Consider the following 20,601-nt stretch of genomic DNA (forward strand, 5'->3'; position numbering starts at 1 on the left):
TTTTTTTGGTTTTTCTCCGGTACCGGGAACCGAACTCACGACCTTGCGCTTACCAGGCAGGCGCTTTTGCCGCTGAGCTAAATCCCCAGCCCCTGCTTTATTTCTTTAATCATTACAAAACTTAGTATTTCTCATAGATTCATTAACTATTTGCAATCCTTTTTCTATAAACTACTTAACAATTTCCTCTGTCCATTCCTCTACTAGTTGATTGGGATACTTTGCTTTCTGACTAATAGGTGCTCTGTGCATAACAGATATCAATCTACTGCTTTTATTCATGCTGTAAACAGTGTCATGTCTTCCACCATACAAAGTTCTACATTTTTATATGAATAACTATCAATTTTCTTTTTGGTCTCTTAAATGAGTGGCATCTGCACCACAAGTTTAAGTTAATATTTTATATATATTATTTATCATTTTTTAACATTTAAATCTTTAATCAATGTAGACTTAATTATGGTGGGAAGTGGGGCTAGTACTGGAATGGGGCCCAAGTGAGACTTTTAAGAGGTGATTAAGTGATGAGGGTTCTTCCTTCACCAATGGATTCACGTTGTCATCACAAGAGTACTGTATATTGGTTACCCCAAGTTTGTTATGATACCAAGTTCTATCCTCTCTTTTCTCACACTCTCTTTGCCCTCCAGCTATGTGATGGTGCAGCAAAGGCCCTCATCAGATATAATCTCTGAATTTTAAGACTCTTCCACCTACAGAAGTGAGCCAAATACATATTGCTTAAAATCTACCAAGTGTATATAGTATTGTTATAGCAGCATAAAATCGTTTAAAATAGGTATCTAGCTTTATTTTCTTCCAAATGCATAATAGCCAGTTGTCCCAATAGTATTTATTGAATAATTCAATCTTTCTCCACTGATGTAAAGACTATTATATATCAAATCTTCACATGGATAGATAATATGTATGCTTATGTGTGTGCTTATATACAGACTAGGGGATGTGTGTACGTGTATATACAGATAACTGTTTTAGACTTTGTTTTCTCCTCTGATATCTCACTGTGTGACATAATGGCACTAGGTCAACACTTACCTGGCCTTCTTCATCAAAAGCCATGACTACTACAGCAGCTCCAAACTTCTTAATTTTCCTGGCCTTCTCCAAGAAGTCCTCTTCTCCCTCCTTCAGACTAATGCTATTGACTATGCACTTCCCTTGGCAGCATTTTAACCCAGCTTCAATCACAGCAAAATTGGAAGAGTCAATACACAAGGGCACCTAAGATAGAGAAGGAAGAAAATCCACATCATCAAAAGTCACCACAAATCCCCTTCCAAGGCCTCCCAAATAGTCATGCACATATCACTCACTAATGATTCAGAGCCACCCAGCAACAAGATATACCTTGGAATATGGTTGTGAAAGTGTTAAAGAGTTTTGGTGACAGTTTGGTGTTTGGATCCTACTGGTAATAATGTGACAGATAAAACATTTTTCTGCTTTACCACAATTAGCTAAAACTTAGTGTTATGGCTTGGGTCTAGATGTCCCCACACAGCCTCATGTGGTCATAGGTGGGGTTTTCTCAAAGGTGCTGGATCTAGAGCATGTAGTGCTGGAACTGATTCATGGTACAATGCTAGGATTAAGGGTACTAGGATTAAGGGTTTGGCCTAAGTAGCCCTGGATAAGATATAAAGGTAGAAAGACCTGTGATTACCCCTTGTTGCTTTGCTACCTACTATGTACCATGAACTGTTTCTCCTCTACAATGCCTGTCTGCCATCCATCCTGCCTTGGAGCCAGCTGATTATGGACTGAAACCTCTACAAACTGTGAGCTAAATAAATCTTTCCTCCTTTAACTTTGGATATCAGGTATTTCATCCCCAAAACAAGAGAAAAGTAACTAAGACATTTGGTCTCCAATAAATTTTAGTAGCACTGTAGGTCAAAACCAGAAAAGATATGAAAAATGTTTGCAGTAATTAGAGGACAAAGTAATAATAATAATCTCTCAAATTACATGAGATCCTTCATGGCTGACAAGGCACTTTTATCATTATAACTCACAAATCAGGTAAAGCAGGTATGACTACACATTTCAGATATGAGGAAGGAAACCAAGGTCAATAGCTCATCAAAACATGAGGGGTCGGCCTCCCTCCCACCGCTAAGCTGATGAACACCTGATTCCCATGATTCTGACTGCCTCTAAACTGGTCACTGAACTCCTAGCACTTTAATTCTCAAAAGATTCACTCCCACAAAAGTGGTGTGGCTTTTTAAATACACAAATGAAATATGGATAGTGTTTACCACAACTTCTAACTTAAGCATTTGCTGAAGCCTAGTAAAAATCACAGTCCAATCTGAGACATACAACTCCTAAAGTACCAAGAAGTTGCCTTATAAAAATAATCTCAAACCTAGTGTGGTGGCACATATCTGAAATTCCAGCTACTCAGGAGACTAAGACAGGAGGATCTCAAGTTGAAGCCAGCCTGGGCAACTTGGCAAGACTCTGTCTCAAAATAAAACTTTTTAAAAAGGGTTATGGTACAGCACTTATGGGGCACATGTACACCCCTGGATTCAATTCTCAGTACTGAAGCGGTAGAAATTTCTCATCACAGATTTAATGGCTGAGAAATTAGGTGAGGTTTTGAACCTTCTAAAAATTTTAAAAAGACTAACATAAAAATTAAACTTTCACTTTTAAAGAACAAATATACATGGACACAATACTTTGATTTAACCTTGTTTCACACTACTATCTTAATCTGGTAAGCCTGACAAGTCTCTTCTTCCTGCAATAAGAAAGCACCAAGCTTCCCTGTCCAAGACAGAAATGGAACCAAAGATATGGCAGGAACAGGTAAACACGCATTCTGAAATGTGAGGAATGGGTTCTCAGTCTGTCCACACATCTAGGGAAACTCACTTCTCAAGACCAATCCCAGAAGCCTTGGAAACTGCAAAGTTGAAGGAATATCTCTCTCCAAAATCTGGCTTATGTCAAAAACATTAACCTTTGTCAAGGAAGCTGAAAATCAGAAATCACCTTGCTCTCAATGTAAGGGGGAAAAAAAAAACAGTTCATCCGCAGACTGATAAATGAAGCAACTGGCAAATGTGAGTAAAAGAATAAACTCCCATATCAAATGTAAACTCTGTACAACCTTGGCAATGTCAGGCTCGGAAGCAATGAAGTTGCAAAATTTGGTCATTGCACTTGGACCGTCTAGCATGCCATCATCCATGTTGACATCCAGCACCTGGGCTCCCATTTCCACCTGCACTTTGGCAACACTCAGCGCCTCCTGAGGGAAGAATTCAAGAAGCATCATCATTAGGAGATGGTGACTCAGAGGAGGCTAACGAAAGTAATCCCTCACCGCCTCCAGTGGTCCTTTCTCCAGTGGTCCTTTCTAACTACTCTACACTCACCAGCCCTACTCCTTGACTTAGGGCCTGCCTTCCTCCCCACTGCACTGACCAGATTAACCTTCCTCACGTATCTCTTCCATAACATCATTTCACTACTTGGAATCCCACTAAGGCTGTTTTCCTACCACAAAGAATCTAAACTCAGCTGACAGTAAGGAGCAGGGCTGCCTTCTCACCAAACTGAACTGTCTGCTCAGCCCTCACTGTACCCTTCAACCAGCCAAGTCCATTTCCACAGATCACATTCGCTTTTCATTCTACACGGTTTAGACTGTGCTGAAGTCCCATATCCCTTTAGAGACGTCCTTAGATGTAGTTCTGTACAAAGACTCTGGATTCAGTCCCCAGTACTGCAAAAACTAGACAGACACACACACACACACACACACACACACACACACACACACAGACCTTACAGAGAGTCTTTAGAGAAACTATCCAGTCATGTGACACTTCAGTGTTTGCCAAAGCATGTAAACATGAAAAAAAAATTTGAGATAAATTCCAGTGTGTTTTTATACTTCTGGGAGGCTTTTCAAATCCTCTAATATGCTAGTATATATTGCAACTCTCCTAGAACAAAATACTATGAACAGAATCTCCCACTAATGACCACTTAAGGAAACTCTTGTAGGATCAATGTTCCAAAGAACACCTGGAAAACACTACTTATTTCATAATGACCTATATCCTCTTCACATCATTGTCATATAATTTATTTCATTATAATTTCCTCACTCTTTCATTCGTACTAGCTAATTCCTCCAAACAGATTTGAAGTATTTGGACACAAGGAAGGTCTTATGTATTTCCTACTTTGAGCAATGCTAGGAAAAAATGTACATGTTCAATAATGCTTTGTAACTGGTAAAGTAGTCTTTTCAAGTCTTTACTGTAGACTTCAATGTCATAAAATAATGAAGTATAAAATCAGTAGTAGGTGTTGATAGGTCCAGATTTCTCTTAGTCCAAGAATATCAAATAGGAATTTTTATCAGTCACTGTGATAGAATAAGCATGAAATACTCTGCACCAGGCCATATGAAAACACCATTCACAGTAAGGGAGGGACGCACAGAAAAAAAATCACCATTAAATTCAGCAAATCTTTTTTCCATATTAGCAATGATTAAATAATACAAATAATAAAAAGAGGAGCCACTCTCAGTCTCCATTCTTGAGGGTTTACATTTGTTGGAGTACATGACACAGCTGTATTAAAAACTACCTGGCACTGCCATAGTGACTAGCACAAAGAGAAGACCTTATTAAACAATACATATTATTACTTCTACCAGTTTGCTTCTTACTAAAGTAGTCTCTGCTTTCAGTGTCAAATCCACTAAATCAGAGAGATGAAAGGACACCACAAACTACAGAGGAATCAAAACAGAAGTAGGAGTACTGCCAACTGCAGAACACTGCATGACTAGACAGGGTCATCAGCATTTCTCAAAGGAGCTAACCTAAGCCAGATACAGCAGAGGAAGCAAGCCTGCAGGGTGTGCAGATGATGACTCAGGATGGGAAAGCACCAGACCTTGGTGGAGAAGACAGAATGATGCCTCAAGAATTTGGATCTTACTCTACTGTGCAGAACTTCTGACTAGGGAGGCCAGTCACAGAGTGGTTTGGTGTAGATTAAATTTTGGTCATCCACAAAATGACCATAGCTAAAGTTATTATATAAAGTTTCCAAAGTAATGGTCTATTTTATTTGTTTCAGTCTATAGTTAATAGGCTCAATCCTTCATCAATCAGCATTTGAAGCAATTGGGAGGAATTAGGTAAAAGTTTTCCTGGTTTTCCCTTTTCCTACAAGGATTTGTAAGTGGCCAAAATGAGGAATATTCACTTGCCAGTCAGTAGAAATATGTAGAGCCTGAGGCCTGTCCATCTCATCCCACTTCATGCCCCCAATGTGGTACTTTTTAACAGTGTTGACAACAGCAGCTTCAATTGTGTGAAGCTTCATCTTCCCACTAACCACCTGCTGCAAACACCCACTACACTTCCCAGCCTCTAACAGCACTACCAAGAGCAAACTACTCTTCACTGACATGCTGTCTAGCCAGAGACATGGCAGATGCCTCCGGGGTCTCACAAGGATACTTACTTCATAGTTTCCTGCCATGATGAGTTTAGCAAACTTCTTGGATCCTGCCACGTTACAGCGCTCTCCAATGTTAACGAAGTTGGTATATGGTCCAATCCTGAAGGGCTCTAGACCTTAAAAGGAGAAGTTTTTAAAATTCCTGAAAATGCGTATCTATGACACAAAACTCACAGACACAAATGTTTTCAGTAAGAAAGAAGTCACTGTACCAAAGCCCACCAAGCAGACGGACAGGAGATCCAATGTGGAAATAGGGCCACAATCTGCTTTAGGGAGACTAAAACGCACAAACTCAAAAGTTACGTGTTATGGCTACATTTCCAGGCAGAACTCTCAAAAGAAGAAATAATTCAGGGTTTTATACTACAAATATCCCTAACTAACTGAACCATACCATCTCTGAGAAAGAAGAAAAAGTTATCATCATATCCCTATGTAACCAAGTGTGAGGGCTAAAAGCCATCAAGAAAGTTAGAAATCAAAGGAGGATTGTTCTGTATCTCAGACATCAGCTTGACATTGATGGAGCAAGCTATCTTAATTCCAGCAACAGTATAACTACAACTTTGCTCCATCTCCCAAAACAGGGGCAAATGTCATGTAATACATGTGGACAAATTAACTGCAGTACAAAGCAACATACAATGTAGATACAGAAAAGGGTCTGAACTGCTTCTGTTCTACTTGTTATTTTTAAACCATTAAGAGAAGGTAATCTCACTGGATAGGAATAGGTAGGCTCTGGAGAAAGACAGCTCTGAGTTCAAATTACTTACCTGACCAGACAGCCCGAGGCAACTTCCCACATAGACATAGCCTCTAAACTTACAAAACAGGGACAGGAAAGTGTCTACCATATATTATTATTGTACAAGTAAAACTGGAAAATGCTCATAGGCACAAAGTTAATACTGGCAATTATATTGTCAAAATAAAAGAATATGGCTTCTGAGCCCTTTGCCAAAACACTGGTTAAAAAAGCAGCAGATGAGGAAATTAATGAATATAAGCTAGCTAACTATAAAACCATTCCAAAACATCTGTTCATCCATTCAGAAGACAGTCATTTTCCATAGTTTCAGGTGATAATGATCCCAAGCTAGCTTCGAGTACCCTTGGCCCTTAGGCTGAATGGGGGTTCAAAGGACAGGCAGAGATGCCAACACTTAAATTCTGAAGAGTTCTTATGTGACCTCCCTAACAGCATTTCACACAGTTCAAATCTATTATGAACATCAAATAACTGATACTAGAACATTCCTCTCAAGTCTGCAATTTATAAAAGAATTAAAATAAGTTTAAAAAACAAGTGTTTGATGTCACTCAATAACTAATTGAAGGTGACTTTAAAAAATGTAGAGACAGAGTATGAAATTAAAATTCAATAAAAAGGACTCTTACATATAAATTCTAAAAAGAATAAATCATATGTAAAGGGTTATCTTGTTCAGATTCTAGCAAAGGTCACATATCTTTGTTAGAAGTGCTTGACTGAAGTGACACAAAACTGCAAGTTCCAAGGATAAGGTAAACCTTCCTGCCACACTTTTCTCTGACAAAGCCACTGTATTATCAATCATAAACCCGCTGATCCTCCCCTTTTTGCTCCTGCTGATCCTCCCTTTTTGCTCCTGCTGCTTGTTTCTGTGCACCCCCCCATGAACTGTTGCCCCTTTCCCATGTGCCACCCTGTCTTGGAGCCAGCCGAGTATGGCATGAAACCAGGAAGATGCTGCTGCTATTACTCAACAACAAGCACTGGCAGTTTGGAATTTTCAATAACCATTACCAATACAGTAAACTTGTTAGGCTATTGTCAAGGGTATGTTTTTCAAAACAGTGCACAATAAAGACAGGACTACCAACTTCACATGGTAATCTGGTCAAATCATCAGGGGCCTTCATTTAGTTTACCCAGAAACTGATGTCTTCCCACCCCATAGAAAAAGGGTTTTTCACTAGACTTCATCTAAGTGCCAAGAAAATATGTACTCCTCTTTGACCTAATCAGTTGTTCGGCACAAATTATCACTCCCATTTAGAGTAAGCATACTAAATACCTTCTACAGATGGTTTCCGAAAGCATAATCACCATGTCTTTATGACTTACCAGACAGTAACATATGTCCTTCAAAAACATTGGCAGGTGGAACCCTAGGCTTACAATTTTTCACAGCTTCAGCAATTTCCCTGAGTTAAGAGAAAATACTATTCATTAACACAGAATAAAATAAATCTAATTAAACTCATTCTGCAGCTATGAAATTAAGTCCATACTAATATAACTGTGCACATAATTATACACCTACCTCCAAACATACAACAGTAATTATGTCTTATTTTTCCTATTGTGCAGGAAGTAAACCTATAAACCTTAAATTTTATGCGCCTGCCCAGTTGGCTTTGTGCTGATTGTGTTTCTACCCTTGAAACTGCAGCTATGTGATGGTCTGCCCAAACACAAACTGCAAATCTCCTCCCCTCCACCACACAAATGTCCTTTACTCTTTCAAATCCACATATAGAACATGTATGTAAAGAACATGCCTGCTGCTTACTCAATAGTTTAACCAAAAAAAGGCTTCAGCCCTGAGAAGAAGCAGCAGACAGGAGCAGATGGACCAGTAATACAGAGAAATCAGGACCTCTAAACCAATTTTTATTATAGGACACACATAGTAGAGAAGGTACACAGTATTAAGAGTATTAGCACTTCAAAATACTCCTCAAACTATTTTAGTCATGCATACTCTCTTTAAGTTTCTTAGCTTGAATAAAGTATAACTTTGATCAACCAGGAAAACTTTGGCTTTTCCAGTAAACTCCAATGAGAACTGTTCTCTCTCTATCGCCTTCTAAATTAATAGGTATCGATTTAAGTGGTTTTAGTGAAAGGACCACATAAACAGATATAGGTATACAAATATAAATACAGAGAGATATTTAAAACAACCCCTCTTTTTAAAGAGGAAAAGACCTGAAAAAGAAAAAGAGACAAGTCTATGATCCACAGATAAGATATATTCAACTATTGCTGGCTTTTAGATATGATATAAATTATTTTTAAAAATTGGGACTGGAGATGTTAACTCAGTCTTAGGATATGTGCTCAGCATGCACATGATCTTGAGTTCAATTCCCTAGTAATGCATATAAACACAGTCTATTGTAGAAGTCAACAAAAGCACAGAACTACTAAGCAGCTCAGTAAAGAAAGCATATTATATGCATGACAACAGAACACTGAGATGACTGGTTCAAAATATGATCATCAGTCACTTTATGGAAAAAGACAAACACAAAAAGTACTAAACTATATTGTGCTTCACTGAATTCCAATCTTCCTATAAGCCACAAAACTATAAGGAATTAAACACATACATGGCCTTGCTCTTGTTTCGCTCCCTGTCTTCATATATTCATTTGAAAGCACAAATTAAGCAATCACTCTATATCAGGCCAGACGAAGATGCTTCCTGACCTCAAGACACTCATCTTACTGCCTTTTCCTTCCATGAAATAATTCTAATGGAGGTAGGAACTGCCCACAAGAAATACGAGTTCGCTCTCTTTGAACATTCAAATGTTATTTAAGGGTAGAACATTATGATGTTTGGGATTTGCTTCATATTTCAAGCGAAAATTGGGGGGATAGATAAAATAAGGATGGCAAAACCTCGAAAATTATCACAATTATGTGATAGGCACATGGATACTTATTTTACTATTTCTCTACTTTTATTTTTCACATTTTTTATAATACAAAGGTATATTAATTTGCTGGACTGCAACAGCAATGTACCACAGAACCAGTAGCTTAAACAACAGCAACTTATTTTCTCACAATGTGGAGGGCAGAAATCTGTGATTAAGGCATTGGCAGGGTTAGTTTTTTCTAATACCTCTCCCCAAGGCTTGAAGATAGCTGTCTCCCCAGGTCTTTACATGGTCTTCCTTCAATATGTGCAGCGGTGTCCTCCTCTTATAAGGACAGCGGTCATACTAGATTACAATGGACTCATTGATTTTTACTTTAATTGCCTCTTTAAAGATCTTATCTCCAAATACAGTCACAATCTGAGCTACAAGGGGTTCAGACTTCAATATTACAAATTTTGTGTCAGTGTAACCCAAAACATAACAAATGGTAAAATACTGAAAGGTGATTATTACCTGATATGATCTGGTGTTGTACCACAGCATCCACCAACTATATTAACCAAGCCATCCATAGCGAAGTCCTGCATTAGGAAAAGTATCAGCAGGTTCATCTGAATTCTAAATTCACCAAAACCAATTCAGCATAAAATCTTTTACTTTCTTTAGTTCCTGAATAACTAAAATTGTACTAACAAGAAAGTCAAACAAGTCAGATGTGGAAGTACATGCCTGTAATTCCAGCATTAGAGAGGCTGACACAAGGGGATCACAGGTCTGAGGCCAGCCTGGACTACATAGTGAGATACTGTCTGACATAGATCGATAGCTAGGCAGGAAGAAAGAAAACTAAACATATTTAACTCTAGTTATAAAAATTTCACAAGCTCTAGATATAAGGAGAAAATAGATACTATGAAATCTTTTATGCCACTTAAAAAGAAGTGATTCAACTGCCCGTCTGAGGACATTGAAGTTTTTTTACCCACATTGAAATGAACAAGTATGAGCTAGATGGTGTATTTTCAAACAACACATGAGATGATTATCAGATTTTAAATTTAAAATTTTTAAATAAAAAAAATCAGTTCCCCTGTCACACAAGCTACATGTCAAATGCTCCAATAAATACACATGGTGGTTGCTCCATACTGGACAGCAAGGGTCTGGAGTTTAAGTAGAGGCTGGTGAGTGAAGAACCCAGGAACTGAGACAGGACATCAAGAACCTGAGTCAAGAACCCTGGAAAAAAGCATCTGTATAAGATACTGAAATCATAAGAATTAAGTTAGAAATAGTTTAGGAGGGAAAATCCGTGAGCCAGGAGCAAAAAGTTCGAAGGATGAGGAGAAAGAGCCCCAGAGGTTGAGATGGGACACTAAAAAACAGTAGTGGGCAGCAGACTCTCATGATTCAGAAAGGATTGAAGAACATAAGTGGGAGAGAGGAGGATGCTGGAAGTGACAGTGTGGGCCAGGAGGACACCTACTACCCAGCAGAGCATGGGGTGTGGAGGGAAAAGAGGTGTGTGTGGGGTCATTACTTGGGAGGGTTGCACAGTAAGCAACACCTCAGAGAACCAAGTTTTGACTTCAGTGGGAATTTTCCAATAGCTACCAGTGTAATGGGCAATAATGATGCTGCCAGCTAATAGCTAGCTCTTCTCTATCCCTCTATAACTTTAATTCAGAGCACCAAACTTTTGTTATTTACATACTAGGATTTAATTGGAGGAAAATCCTACTTGTAAAATTCTGTCTTAAAAACCCAAGTGAAAGAGGCCACCTGACCTTTAGATGCATGGCCATCATGGAGGGTGTTTCATCATAGTCACCAAAAGTGTTGGGAAGACCTGAGAAAAGACATTTCAATCGCTATTCAAAACTATCTTAATAAATATATAAATATATACATACACCTCATAGTTTTAAAGGCCTTAGTTTAAAAGTTTTAAAAATCAGTATTGATAATTATTATTTGCAAATCAAGTAATATATTACTCATATTTAGATAATAAACAGAGACACCACATGCCCCCCCTAAAAAAAAAATCACAGAAGAAAATAAACTTTCATTATTTCTTTTCTATCTGATACACAACTAATGGGACAGCTCACAGTTCCACGCCACCTCCACAGAGAAATTATTGTTATCAAGGTGCTTGGGGATGAGGAAGGGACAACTTCATATCCTTTGAACTAAAGAGCACCTGACATGCAACTAAAAACAAAAACAGCCAGTCTCCATCCAAATAAATTTTCTCAAGACTTTTAGCCTCTATCTAGTTTCCTCTTTTATTTATTATCTCCTTCCAGTTATCTTATTCCTAGTGAGAAATAAAATTTATTGTGCACATTAAAATACATGCACTTGGAGAAAGAGGGCTAGAAAATAGCTGAGTGTGGCGGTGCATACCTGTAGTCCCAGCACTCAGGTGATGGAGGTAGGAGGATCACCACAAGTTCAAGACCAGCCTGGGCTACATGGTGAGTTCAAAGACAACCCAAACTACTTAGAGCAAGATGCTTTCTCCAAAGAGGAAAAAAAAACTCATTAACCCAGAACAGATTACCAATGTTTAACTGGATGGTTTGAGAATTACCTACAAATTTTTACACATAGTAAATTAGAAGTCCTAGCTCTTAGAGAAGAAAAGGTATCAGCACAAAAAATTCTTCTGTTGTTTGCCTGCTAACGGGCTGTAAGAGAAAATATATCACTCTCCTCTTTGGCCATCTCTCTGGTCACATCCACAGAATAAAAACTGTTATCAAAAGTAAGGCTCTGGTCAGTTATACAGTTAGGCTCATTTCTGTAGGTATGTCTTACTCTGAAGCTTCAGGCTGAGTCAAACTGTTCCTTTGTGTACAAAGGGAAACACTGGTCTAGACCAAAATACTCTTCAAACTACATTTTGGAAAATTCCTTTTGAATGTCAACTATATACCAAGATCTGCCAAAAAGAAACTTTTCTAATCAAGATCTGTAACCTCATCTACATGCCTCGCTCCATGGGCAAACCCTTGTAACACACACCTGCATTGGGATAACAAAGGACATAGGCAGTGGTACATTTTCCAATTGTTTCAATGAAAGGTCTCATTTCAGTTGCTCCCAGAGCACAATTTAATCCAATGCTGAAAAAACAAAAGAAAATATTAGAAGGATCTTCTTTTATCCAAACTACTTATACATATAAAAGTTATGATAAAGAGTATACACCTAAAATCAAGCCAATAATAAATTGCCGACTTCAAAGCATTTTATTCCATTATAGTCAAAGCTCACTGAGGTCCTCTACAGCATCAAGTATGTTTGCCCATGGTTCCAACTTCAGATAATATTACAGCCTATGGATGTAACTCCTTAAGCATGTTCACAGATTAGCTAAAAGTATACTGTGAGATAGAAATGATAGCAAACTGCCACTACTAACAAAAAAGTCCAATCTGAAAATATGTAAAGGAAAAGGAAAATCTTAAGGTAGGGGGAACATGAAATAGTAAAAGGAAGGCATCCTGGGTATCCAGAAAAGCAGGACATAGTCCCAGGTCCATAAGCAGAGTCCCTACTACCCTAGAACTTGGACTCTTCAGGCCTTCTGGTACTCAGCAATCAACCATGAAACCCCTGGACCATGTAATATTTTGTTTTCACATTGTGCTTTTCCTTTTCATTATATGCAATGTGGTATCCTAGATTAGATCCTGGAATAGTAAGACATGAGTGGAAAAATTCTTAAAATCTCAATGGTATGGTCTGTGTCCAGGTGTTCCCTTAAAGACTCATGTGGATAGGCAGGGGTTTATAGAGCTGACTAGATCTAGGGTGTGTGATGCTGGGATTTAATGTGTGATGCTAGTAGTGTGATGCTGGGATTAAGGATGTGTGATTACTAAATTAGTCCACTGAAAAAAAATTTAGTCCACTGATTGATCTGGCATAGTTCTGGGTGTGGACAATGGAAAGGCCTACCCTGGGTGTGGGTGGTACCACCCAAAGGGTGAGTAGCCTGGAAGAGATAAAAAGGAAAGGCAGGCTGCTGCCAATTTGCTCAGTACTTCACAGCTTCACCTTCTGCCCACTATGAACTATTTCTCCTCTACAACATCTCTCTGCCATGCCACCCTGCCCTGGAGCCAGCCAACTATGAACTGAAACCTCTACAAACTGTGAGCTACAAGAAATCTTTCCTTCTTTAACTTTGGGTGTTGGTTATTTTGTCTCAGCAATGAGAAAAGTAACAAAGACACCCAATGAAGTCTAGAGCTTGGTTAATACGAACAGTCTTAATTTTGATGGAAGTACCCTGGTTAAGTAAGATGTTAGGGAAAACTAGATGAAGAATATACTGGGATTTTCTGTATTCTTTTCTGTAAATCTGAAATTATTTCAAAAAATGTTTAACAAACATCCAAGCAATTCAACATGGCTGAACAGAGAAGGGAGCCACATTGGAGCTACTCAGAGACAATCAACTAAACACTAATGCAATCAACTAAACTAATGGAGGCTGCCCCCTGCATGCCAAACAAGCATTGCCATACTGGGAAGTCACCAAGAAACTGATGGACTGCAAAAGTGCGGCTAACTCAAGCCACACAGGATAGATTTGGGAAATTAGACTCCTGGCCTCTTTTGCCTTTCTCTATACAGAAGACACTGCAGCTTGGTGGCAAATTTCACCGGCCCACATAGGGGCAAGTGACCGGGAAACTGCTTGCTCCCCATAAGCCAACAGCTTTTCTTGTTCTTCTTTTCGGTCGGGCACCCTAGTAGCTAACTGAAACCTCTAATGACAAGAGGTTAGGGGGGCTGGGGATTTAGCTCAGCGGCAAAAGTGCCTGCCTGGCAAGCGCAAGGTCATGAGTTCGGTTCCCGGTACCGGAGAAAAACCAAAAAAAAAAAAAAAAAAAGAGGACAAGAGGTTAGGGACCGCAGCAGAGCAGTGCAGGACCCTTCCGACCCTGTGACCAGTGGCTTGAGAGAGGAACAGCCTTGACAGGTTAGCTCTCAACCTGCTGAAGCAAAGTGGGAATGAAGAATGAGCAGCCTTGGGCTGTCTCCGAAGCGGAAACGGCATCCCCCTCCCTACCACAATGTAAGAGGGACATGTCAGTGAGGATAGAACAGAGGAGCCCATGCAAGCACAAGGAACCAACTGTACATAGGACAGGGAGCAGTGCCAGGCTGTCCCTGCCTGAGGGCATCACCACAGCTGGGAAAGCAAGGTAGAGGAAATCAGGGTAAGGAGATGTGGGCAGGGACATACAGAAAGCTGTTGGCTGAAGACCTGCCCCAGCCCTCACATATAGAGGCCAAGATCAGCCCCATATCCAGCACTAATCTTACTGCAGACTTAGCAGGGTTACCCCACAGTTTTGGACTCTGACTTGAACACTACCATAGAACTGCGGAAGCCAAAGGAATTTTATTATTTTTCTTTGTTTTCCTTTGCTTTTTCTATCTGGTTGTTTTAAGGTTTGTTTGTTTATTTGTTTGTTTGTTTTAGGTTTTTACTTTTTATAAGAGAATTAAAAAAAAACAGTAAGAATGATACAGAAACAAATGATAGGAAATTAACAATGGTTGTTATATCACATACTGTTATCTTCAAAGTAGTTATTCAGATTCCCAGATATAGGCATGCAAAACTGATCGAACAATTAAGCATTAACGGCCCCTTTCAACAAACCAGCAGAAATTAGTGGTACAATTATCTTAGCTATCTTGTGTGTGTATATATATATTTTCCCTTCCTTCTTCCTTTTTTCCTTTTCCCCATCCAGTTGTTCTTTCCTTTTGAGCAGTTTCTTTCCCTTTCACAATATCTACTGTACTTTTTGGGTTTTATTTACTCTTTCAGGTTCTTACACTAGGGAGACAATACAATGTTTACACATGCAGGTCTGATTTATTTCACTTTTGAATATGGTATCTAGCTGCATCCATTTACCTATAAAAGCCTTGAGTTTATCTTTCTTTATAGCTGAGTAATACTCCATTGTATAAATATACACATCTTTTTTATCCATTCCTCCTGTTGCTGTCATTTGGGTTGTTTCTAAGATTTACCTATGATAAATTGTGCTGCTATAAACATGGGTGCATATATATCACTGTGGTATGATGTTTTCAATTTTTCTGGAAAAATACCCAGAAGGGGAATAGCTGGGTTGAATGGGACCTCTAAGCCTAGTTTTTTGAGGAATGTCCACACTAATTTCCACAGCGGTTGTACCAGTCTACAGGCCCATGAACAGTGGAGAAGGGTTCCTTTTTCCCCACAGTCTTATCCACATCTGTTATTGGTTGATTTCTTGATGGTAGCCATTCTTGCTGGGGTGAGATGGTATACACTTTTAAAATAACTAAAATCCAAAAAAGGATAACAAATGATAGCAGGGTTGTAGAAGAACATAACTTTCATTCATGCCTATTGGGAATTCAAAAAGATACAGCCACTTTGGAAGACAGTTTGTTGGTTTCTTACAAAAGTAAAGATAATTTTACCATATAACCCAGCAGTCATGGTCCTCATTTCTTATTCACATGTGTTGAAAACTTACAACCACACAGAATCTTGAATTTGTGAATCTTCATAGCAGCTTTATTTATTTGTAACTAAAACTGGGTAGCAATCAAGATACGTGAAAGTACAAACTGTGGTAAAACCAGACAACAGAGTATTATTCAGCACTAAGAAAAATGAGCTATGTGTCTGGATGTCTCCCCAAAGCCTCATGCAGTCAAGTGGCTTGGGCTCTTCAGGGATAGCTGAATCTAGATTTTGTGACTGATTCATAGCGCAATGCTGGGATTAATGGTGCTGGGGTTAAGGCTGAGTGGTTACTGGATCAGTCCACTGACTGGACTGGCAACGCCCTAATCCCAAAGGTCTAGATAGGATAAAAGGGGCAGAAAGAGGCTTGTTTGAGCCTTTTTGCTCTTGTTGCTTTTGTTGTCTTCTGCTGCCATAAAGAGTTCCCCCTCTGTCACATCCTCTGCCTTGGATCCAGATGATTATGGACCGAAACCTCTACGAATTGTGAGCTAAATAAACCTGTCCTTTCTTAACTTTGGGTGTTGGGTATTTTGTTTCAGCAACAAGAAACTGGGACATCCACTGATAACAAACGTTGCAGAGCTCTGAATTATACAAATAGCCTGCTGTGGTACATGTCACAGGTTTGCCACCACTGTACTAAGCCATTAAAAAGACATACAGGAAACTTAAACATACACTGCAAAGTGAAAAGACCAAAAAAGCCTACATACTTTGATTACAATTATATTTCATTCCAGAAAACGCAAAGCTATAGTAAAAAGATTAGTTGCCAAAAGGCAAGAAAAAAAGATGAATGGGGGAGCTCAGGAGATTTTCAGAACAGTAAAATACTCCATGTGATACTAAGTGGTAGATACACATCATTTTACATTTTTCAGGTCCATAGGATGTACAACACCAAGAGTAAAGGCTAACGTACACAAACTATAGCCTTCAATTAATGTGATATTGGTTCATACTGTAACAAATGTACTACACTAAGGCAAGATGTTAATAAGAGGGAAAATAAGGGAGGAAAGCAGAACAGGTGGTTGACCATGGAGAGTATATGGAGACTCTCTGTACTTTCTGCTTAATTTTTCTGTAAACCTGTAACTGATCTAAAACAAATATGATTCTGTGATCACTAGTGCCTAACAGAAGTACATCCATCTCAGTTAACATTTTGAGATCAGCTGGGCACAGTGGTGCACACAAAAGGCTAAGGCAGAAGGATTGCTATGAGTTCAAGGCCAGCCTGGGCTACATAACAAGACCCTGTCCCAAAAAAGAAAAAAGAAAAAAAAAAGATTGTGAAAGCCAATGCATGGCAACTTTACAACTTAAACAGACCTATTCTGCTTAGCCATTTTACTAGTCAGTCACATTTAGTAATTTAACTTTTGTTTCCTCTTATGCTACTGTCACCTGGACTTAGCACATAAAAAAAAAAAAACCTAAAAAAAAATTTTTTAAATCACTGTGTAATCACTAGAATAGATGTTTGATTTTTTTTCCCAACTTAGTTCCAATATAATCCAAATCTGCCTTTTCAATAGCTAAGTAACTTCAGTTCCTCATCTGTTAAATGAAGAAAGCTCTCACAGTTATGTTAAAGTTAAAGTTAAATGAAATATGATATACTGAAATGTTTTATCAACTATGCTGCTCTCATGTTGACATTAACTCACTAATACATCTACCCTGCCTTTCTGCTTAGTGAACTGGCTCATGTGTTCCAGAGAAGCTCAAATGTCCTTCTCCTAAGGACCCCATTACTCCTGTGTATGGCCAGATTTTCTGTATAACATTTGATATTTTATACTTTAATTTATTTATGCATTTCTCTTAGTGTGACTGCTTTACATTTGCCAATGTTCCAGGGCACATACTAGGATTTCAATAAATGAATTAACAGTGTAGGGCACTATCCCATTGTTCTTTGTTAACGTGTATAACTTATGACAAACACAAATCAGTAAACAACAGCTTCTTATACATTACAACCTTCTACTACTTTAGTCTATAAGAGTGATAAAAGATAAAACCTAAGCTTTAAAATTCCCACCTTGTTCAAAGCTAGCTGGGTACCCCAAAAGTAGAGAAAGGTGCTGCTATAAAATTTGCAAAGCACTGCCCCAAAATGTAAGTGAACAATAAAAGCTCTTAAGTATTACTCAGCCAAGCATAGTCATAAGCCACAAGAGACACCTGCAAGCAAGATGAGCAAGCAAGCAAGCCCTGGTTGCCCGGGAGCTATGAGCTCTCCCATTCCCTCAAAGTGACCCACTTTCAGTATTAGTCCTTCAAAGTCCTTAAAGACAACACATCATGAAAGTGGTACACTTGAAGCAATCGCCTTCCAGGTCATAGTTTGTAGCCATGAGGAAGCCATGTGGAAGCAATCGCTTTCCAGGTCATAGTTTGTAGCCATGAGGAAAGATATTCCCTAAAAGAGTCAAGGAAAAAAATCACTCACCAGAGTGGGTCTCCATGAGAAACACTGATGACAAATGCCTCCCCTGTCTGTCCAGAAAGAGTCCGCCCACTTTTATCAACAATGGTCCCTGAAATCTGAATTAACAAAGTAAACAAAGTCAATAATATAGACTCAGATAAAGAATATAATCACAAAGACAAAATAAAATGAGAAATCTGATGTTGTTTGTCATTTTACAAAGAGAACCATGGAACTCAAACTCAAAGGTAGCAATCTGCATAAGAGGCAGGATGGACATATGCCAACGGACTAGGGGAGGAGCCACAGGAACAGAGAAAGAAGAATGTCACCGAGGCAAAAGAAATGCCTCTAATAGCGCTAGAATTCACATATCCAGTCCCACTGGAAGAGCTTTTCCAGAGATGGTTCAGGTTATCCTGGAGTAAAGATTGCACTTCATTGTCAACTTGACTGGCTTGATAATCACATTAAGGGGATTAACAAAACCTACTTCTAGGTGTGTCTGAGTGGGTCATGGAGGCATGACCTTGAGTACTGTATCTGGTCCCTGACCCCTTCCTCTCTGGTGCAGATCCTCTGCTTTGCTTCCAGGACACCAGGAACTAAGTAGCTTTGCTCTGTCATACTCTTTTGCCATGATGCTTCTGTCTTGGACACAGCCAACTACGGACTAAAACCTCAGAAATCATACACCATACCAACCTTTCCTCCTTTAAATTGTGGGTAGTAGGTATTTGGTCCCAATGGCAATTGACTAATAATACATTAGGCCTTTTGCTGTTAAAAATCTTATTTTTTTGATCCCCTTGTTTTGATTCTGTTCTATTCTCCCTACCAATCTTAGGTCTCTCGTACAGGGTCTGCCTATTGAGTTAATGAACTGGTGTCTGGAATCTTCAGTACTGAACATTTGGCAGTCAGCATGCAAGTCTACCATTCCCTAAACCCTTAAAGACTGAGTCTTTAAGCCTCTGGTTTTAGGGGGCTTCTTTTGAACAGCCCGCCTCCCACTTATCACTAGGTTCATTTTCCATTGCCTGTTCAGAGGTGAGCCTGCCACTGACCTAAAAGTTATAGTAGGAAGGTACAAACAGAGGAAGTTAAACTGGGTGGTTTCTAAAAATCAACAACAGTCATCCTTAAACTGACAATTATTAATACAAGATAAAATTCATCATACAAACATTCTACAACTTACAAAGACAGGTCGGGGAGTATAATCCTCTTCAAAAAGTTTCTTGAGTGCAAACAAGGCTGCCTATCAGGAAAAAAAAAGAATATTTCTAAGAGAATGTGGCTAAAGTCTGTCGGATCCAAACCCACCCTTTTCCAAAGCCTCTTCAGGTAAGATACATGTGCACACACCTCTCTGCAGAGACGTGTCTTCCCTATAAAGCACAACAATGCCCAATTCTCAAGTGTGATACTGTGAATATAAAAAAGAAGTGACTAGTTTCACCTATGAACTACTACTTCCTCTGAGGAAGAGTTGAAGAGTTTTTTTTTTTTTCTCCATCAATTTAAAATAAAGATGTCTCTGCATTCCTCATCTTTCCACGTATACAGTATGTATGGTAAAAGAAACGGATGTATATCATTGGGAGAAAAAAAACCTACGAGCATGGACTAGGTTGTAAAGCTATGAATCTCACGTTACTCTGTGTTAGTTAATCTATGTTTTAAGTTCCAGGCAATGGATCTTCCTTTTTTTTGTATTTCCTAATTTGAGAATATTCATGTTCTTACAATTAATTTTCTAAAATCAGGATGTACCTTCTTTCTGATGATGTATTTCTTTCTTAGAAAGATACTGAATCAGTAATACTGAAATTTCCTTTTCAGAATTAGAAAAATTAAACATAAAAATATTATGAAAAGCAAACATGTAAGAATAGCCAGAAAAGCTCTAGAGGAAAAGGTGGGGTAAATAAAAACAAACAAAGCATAGCAGTAATTCAGACATGTTCTAATACTCTGATAAATAGTATATCAGCAGACAAAGTGCTAGAAGAAACACAAGTGAACTCCAGAATTTAGGATTAAAGATAACATTCCACATCATTCCCTACACTAGGAAATAGTTTGTTTAGTGGATGGTACTGGAAAACCAGGTAACATTAGACCAAAAAAAATCTACCCTGTTTCTCACTCTAAAACAAATTCCAGAAGCATCGTGAGGGAAACCTTTATAATCAAGAGAATGTGTATGGCACACATCTTAAAACTTAAAAATTCAATGAAATATGTATTTTGGACAGGCGTGGTGGCGTACGCCTGTAATCCAGCACTCAGGAGGCTGAGACAGGAGGATCACTGCAAGTTCAAGACCAGCCTGGGCTACAAAGTGAGCTCAAGGCCAGCCTGAACTGTACAGTGAGACCCTGTCTCAAAAAGACCAAAA

The 20,601-nt window shown here is 38.8% G+C and overlaps 1 protein-coding gene across 2 annotated transcripts in view; it reads right to left on the reverse strand.

Moving 5' to 3' along the window:
- Mtr (5-methyltetrahydrofolate-homocysteine methyltransferase) overlaps positions 1-20,601 on the reverse strand; it is a 101,259-nt gene that overhangs the window by 57,968 nt on the left and 22,690 nt on the right. For both annotated transcript variants that reach the window (XM_005404926.2, XM_005404927.2), the window contains 9 exons: positions 19,399-19,458; positions 18,219-18,313; positions 12,229-12,329; positions 10,983-11,044; positions 9,709-9,776; positions 7,646-7,725; positions 5,536-5,648; positions 3,152-3,292; positions 1,063-1,248 (listed from right to left, as the gene is read on the reverse strand). In XM_005404926.2, the coding sequence (XP_005404983.1) occupies positions 1,063-1,248; positions 3,152-3,292; positions 5,536-5,648; positions 7,646-7,725; positions 9,709-9,776; positions 10,983-11,044; positions 12,229-12,329; positions 18,219-18,313; positions 19,399-19,458 (906 nt within the window). The remainder of the gene's footprint in view (positions 1-1,062; positions 1,249-3,151; positions 3,293-5,535; positions 5,649-7,645; positions 7,726-9,708; positions 9,777-10,982; positions 11,045-12,228; positions 12,330-18,218; positions 18,314-19,398; positions 19,459-20,601) is intronic.

This window comes from Chinchilla lanigera, unplaced genomic scaffold, assembly GCF_000276665.1.
Source record: "Chinchilla lanigera isolate Chin_1 unplaced genomic scaffold, ChiLan1.0 scaffold00091, whole genome shotgun sequence".
Taxonomy (NCBI): Eukaryota; Metazoa; Chordata; class Mammalia; order Rodentia; family Chinchillidae; genus Chinchilla; species Chinchilla lanigera.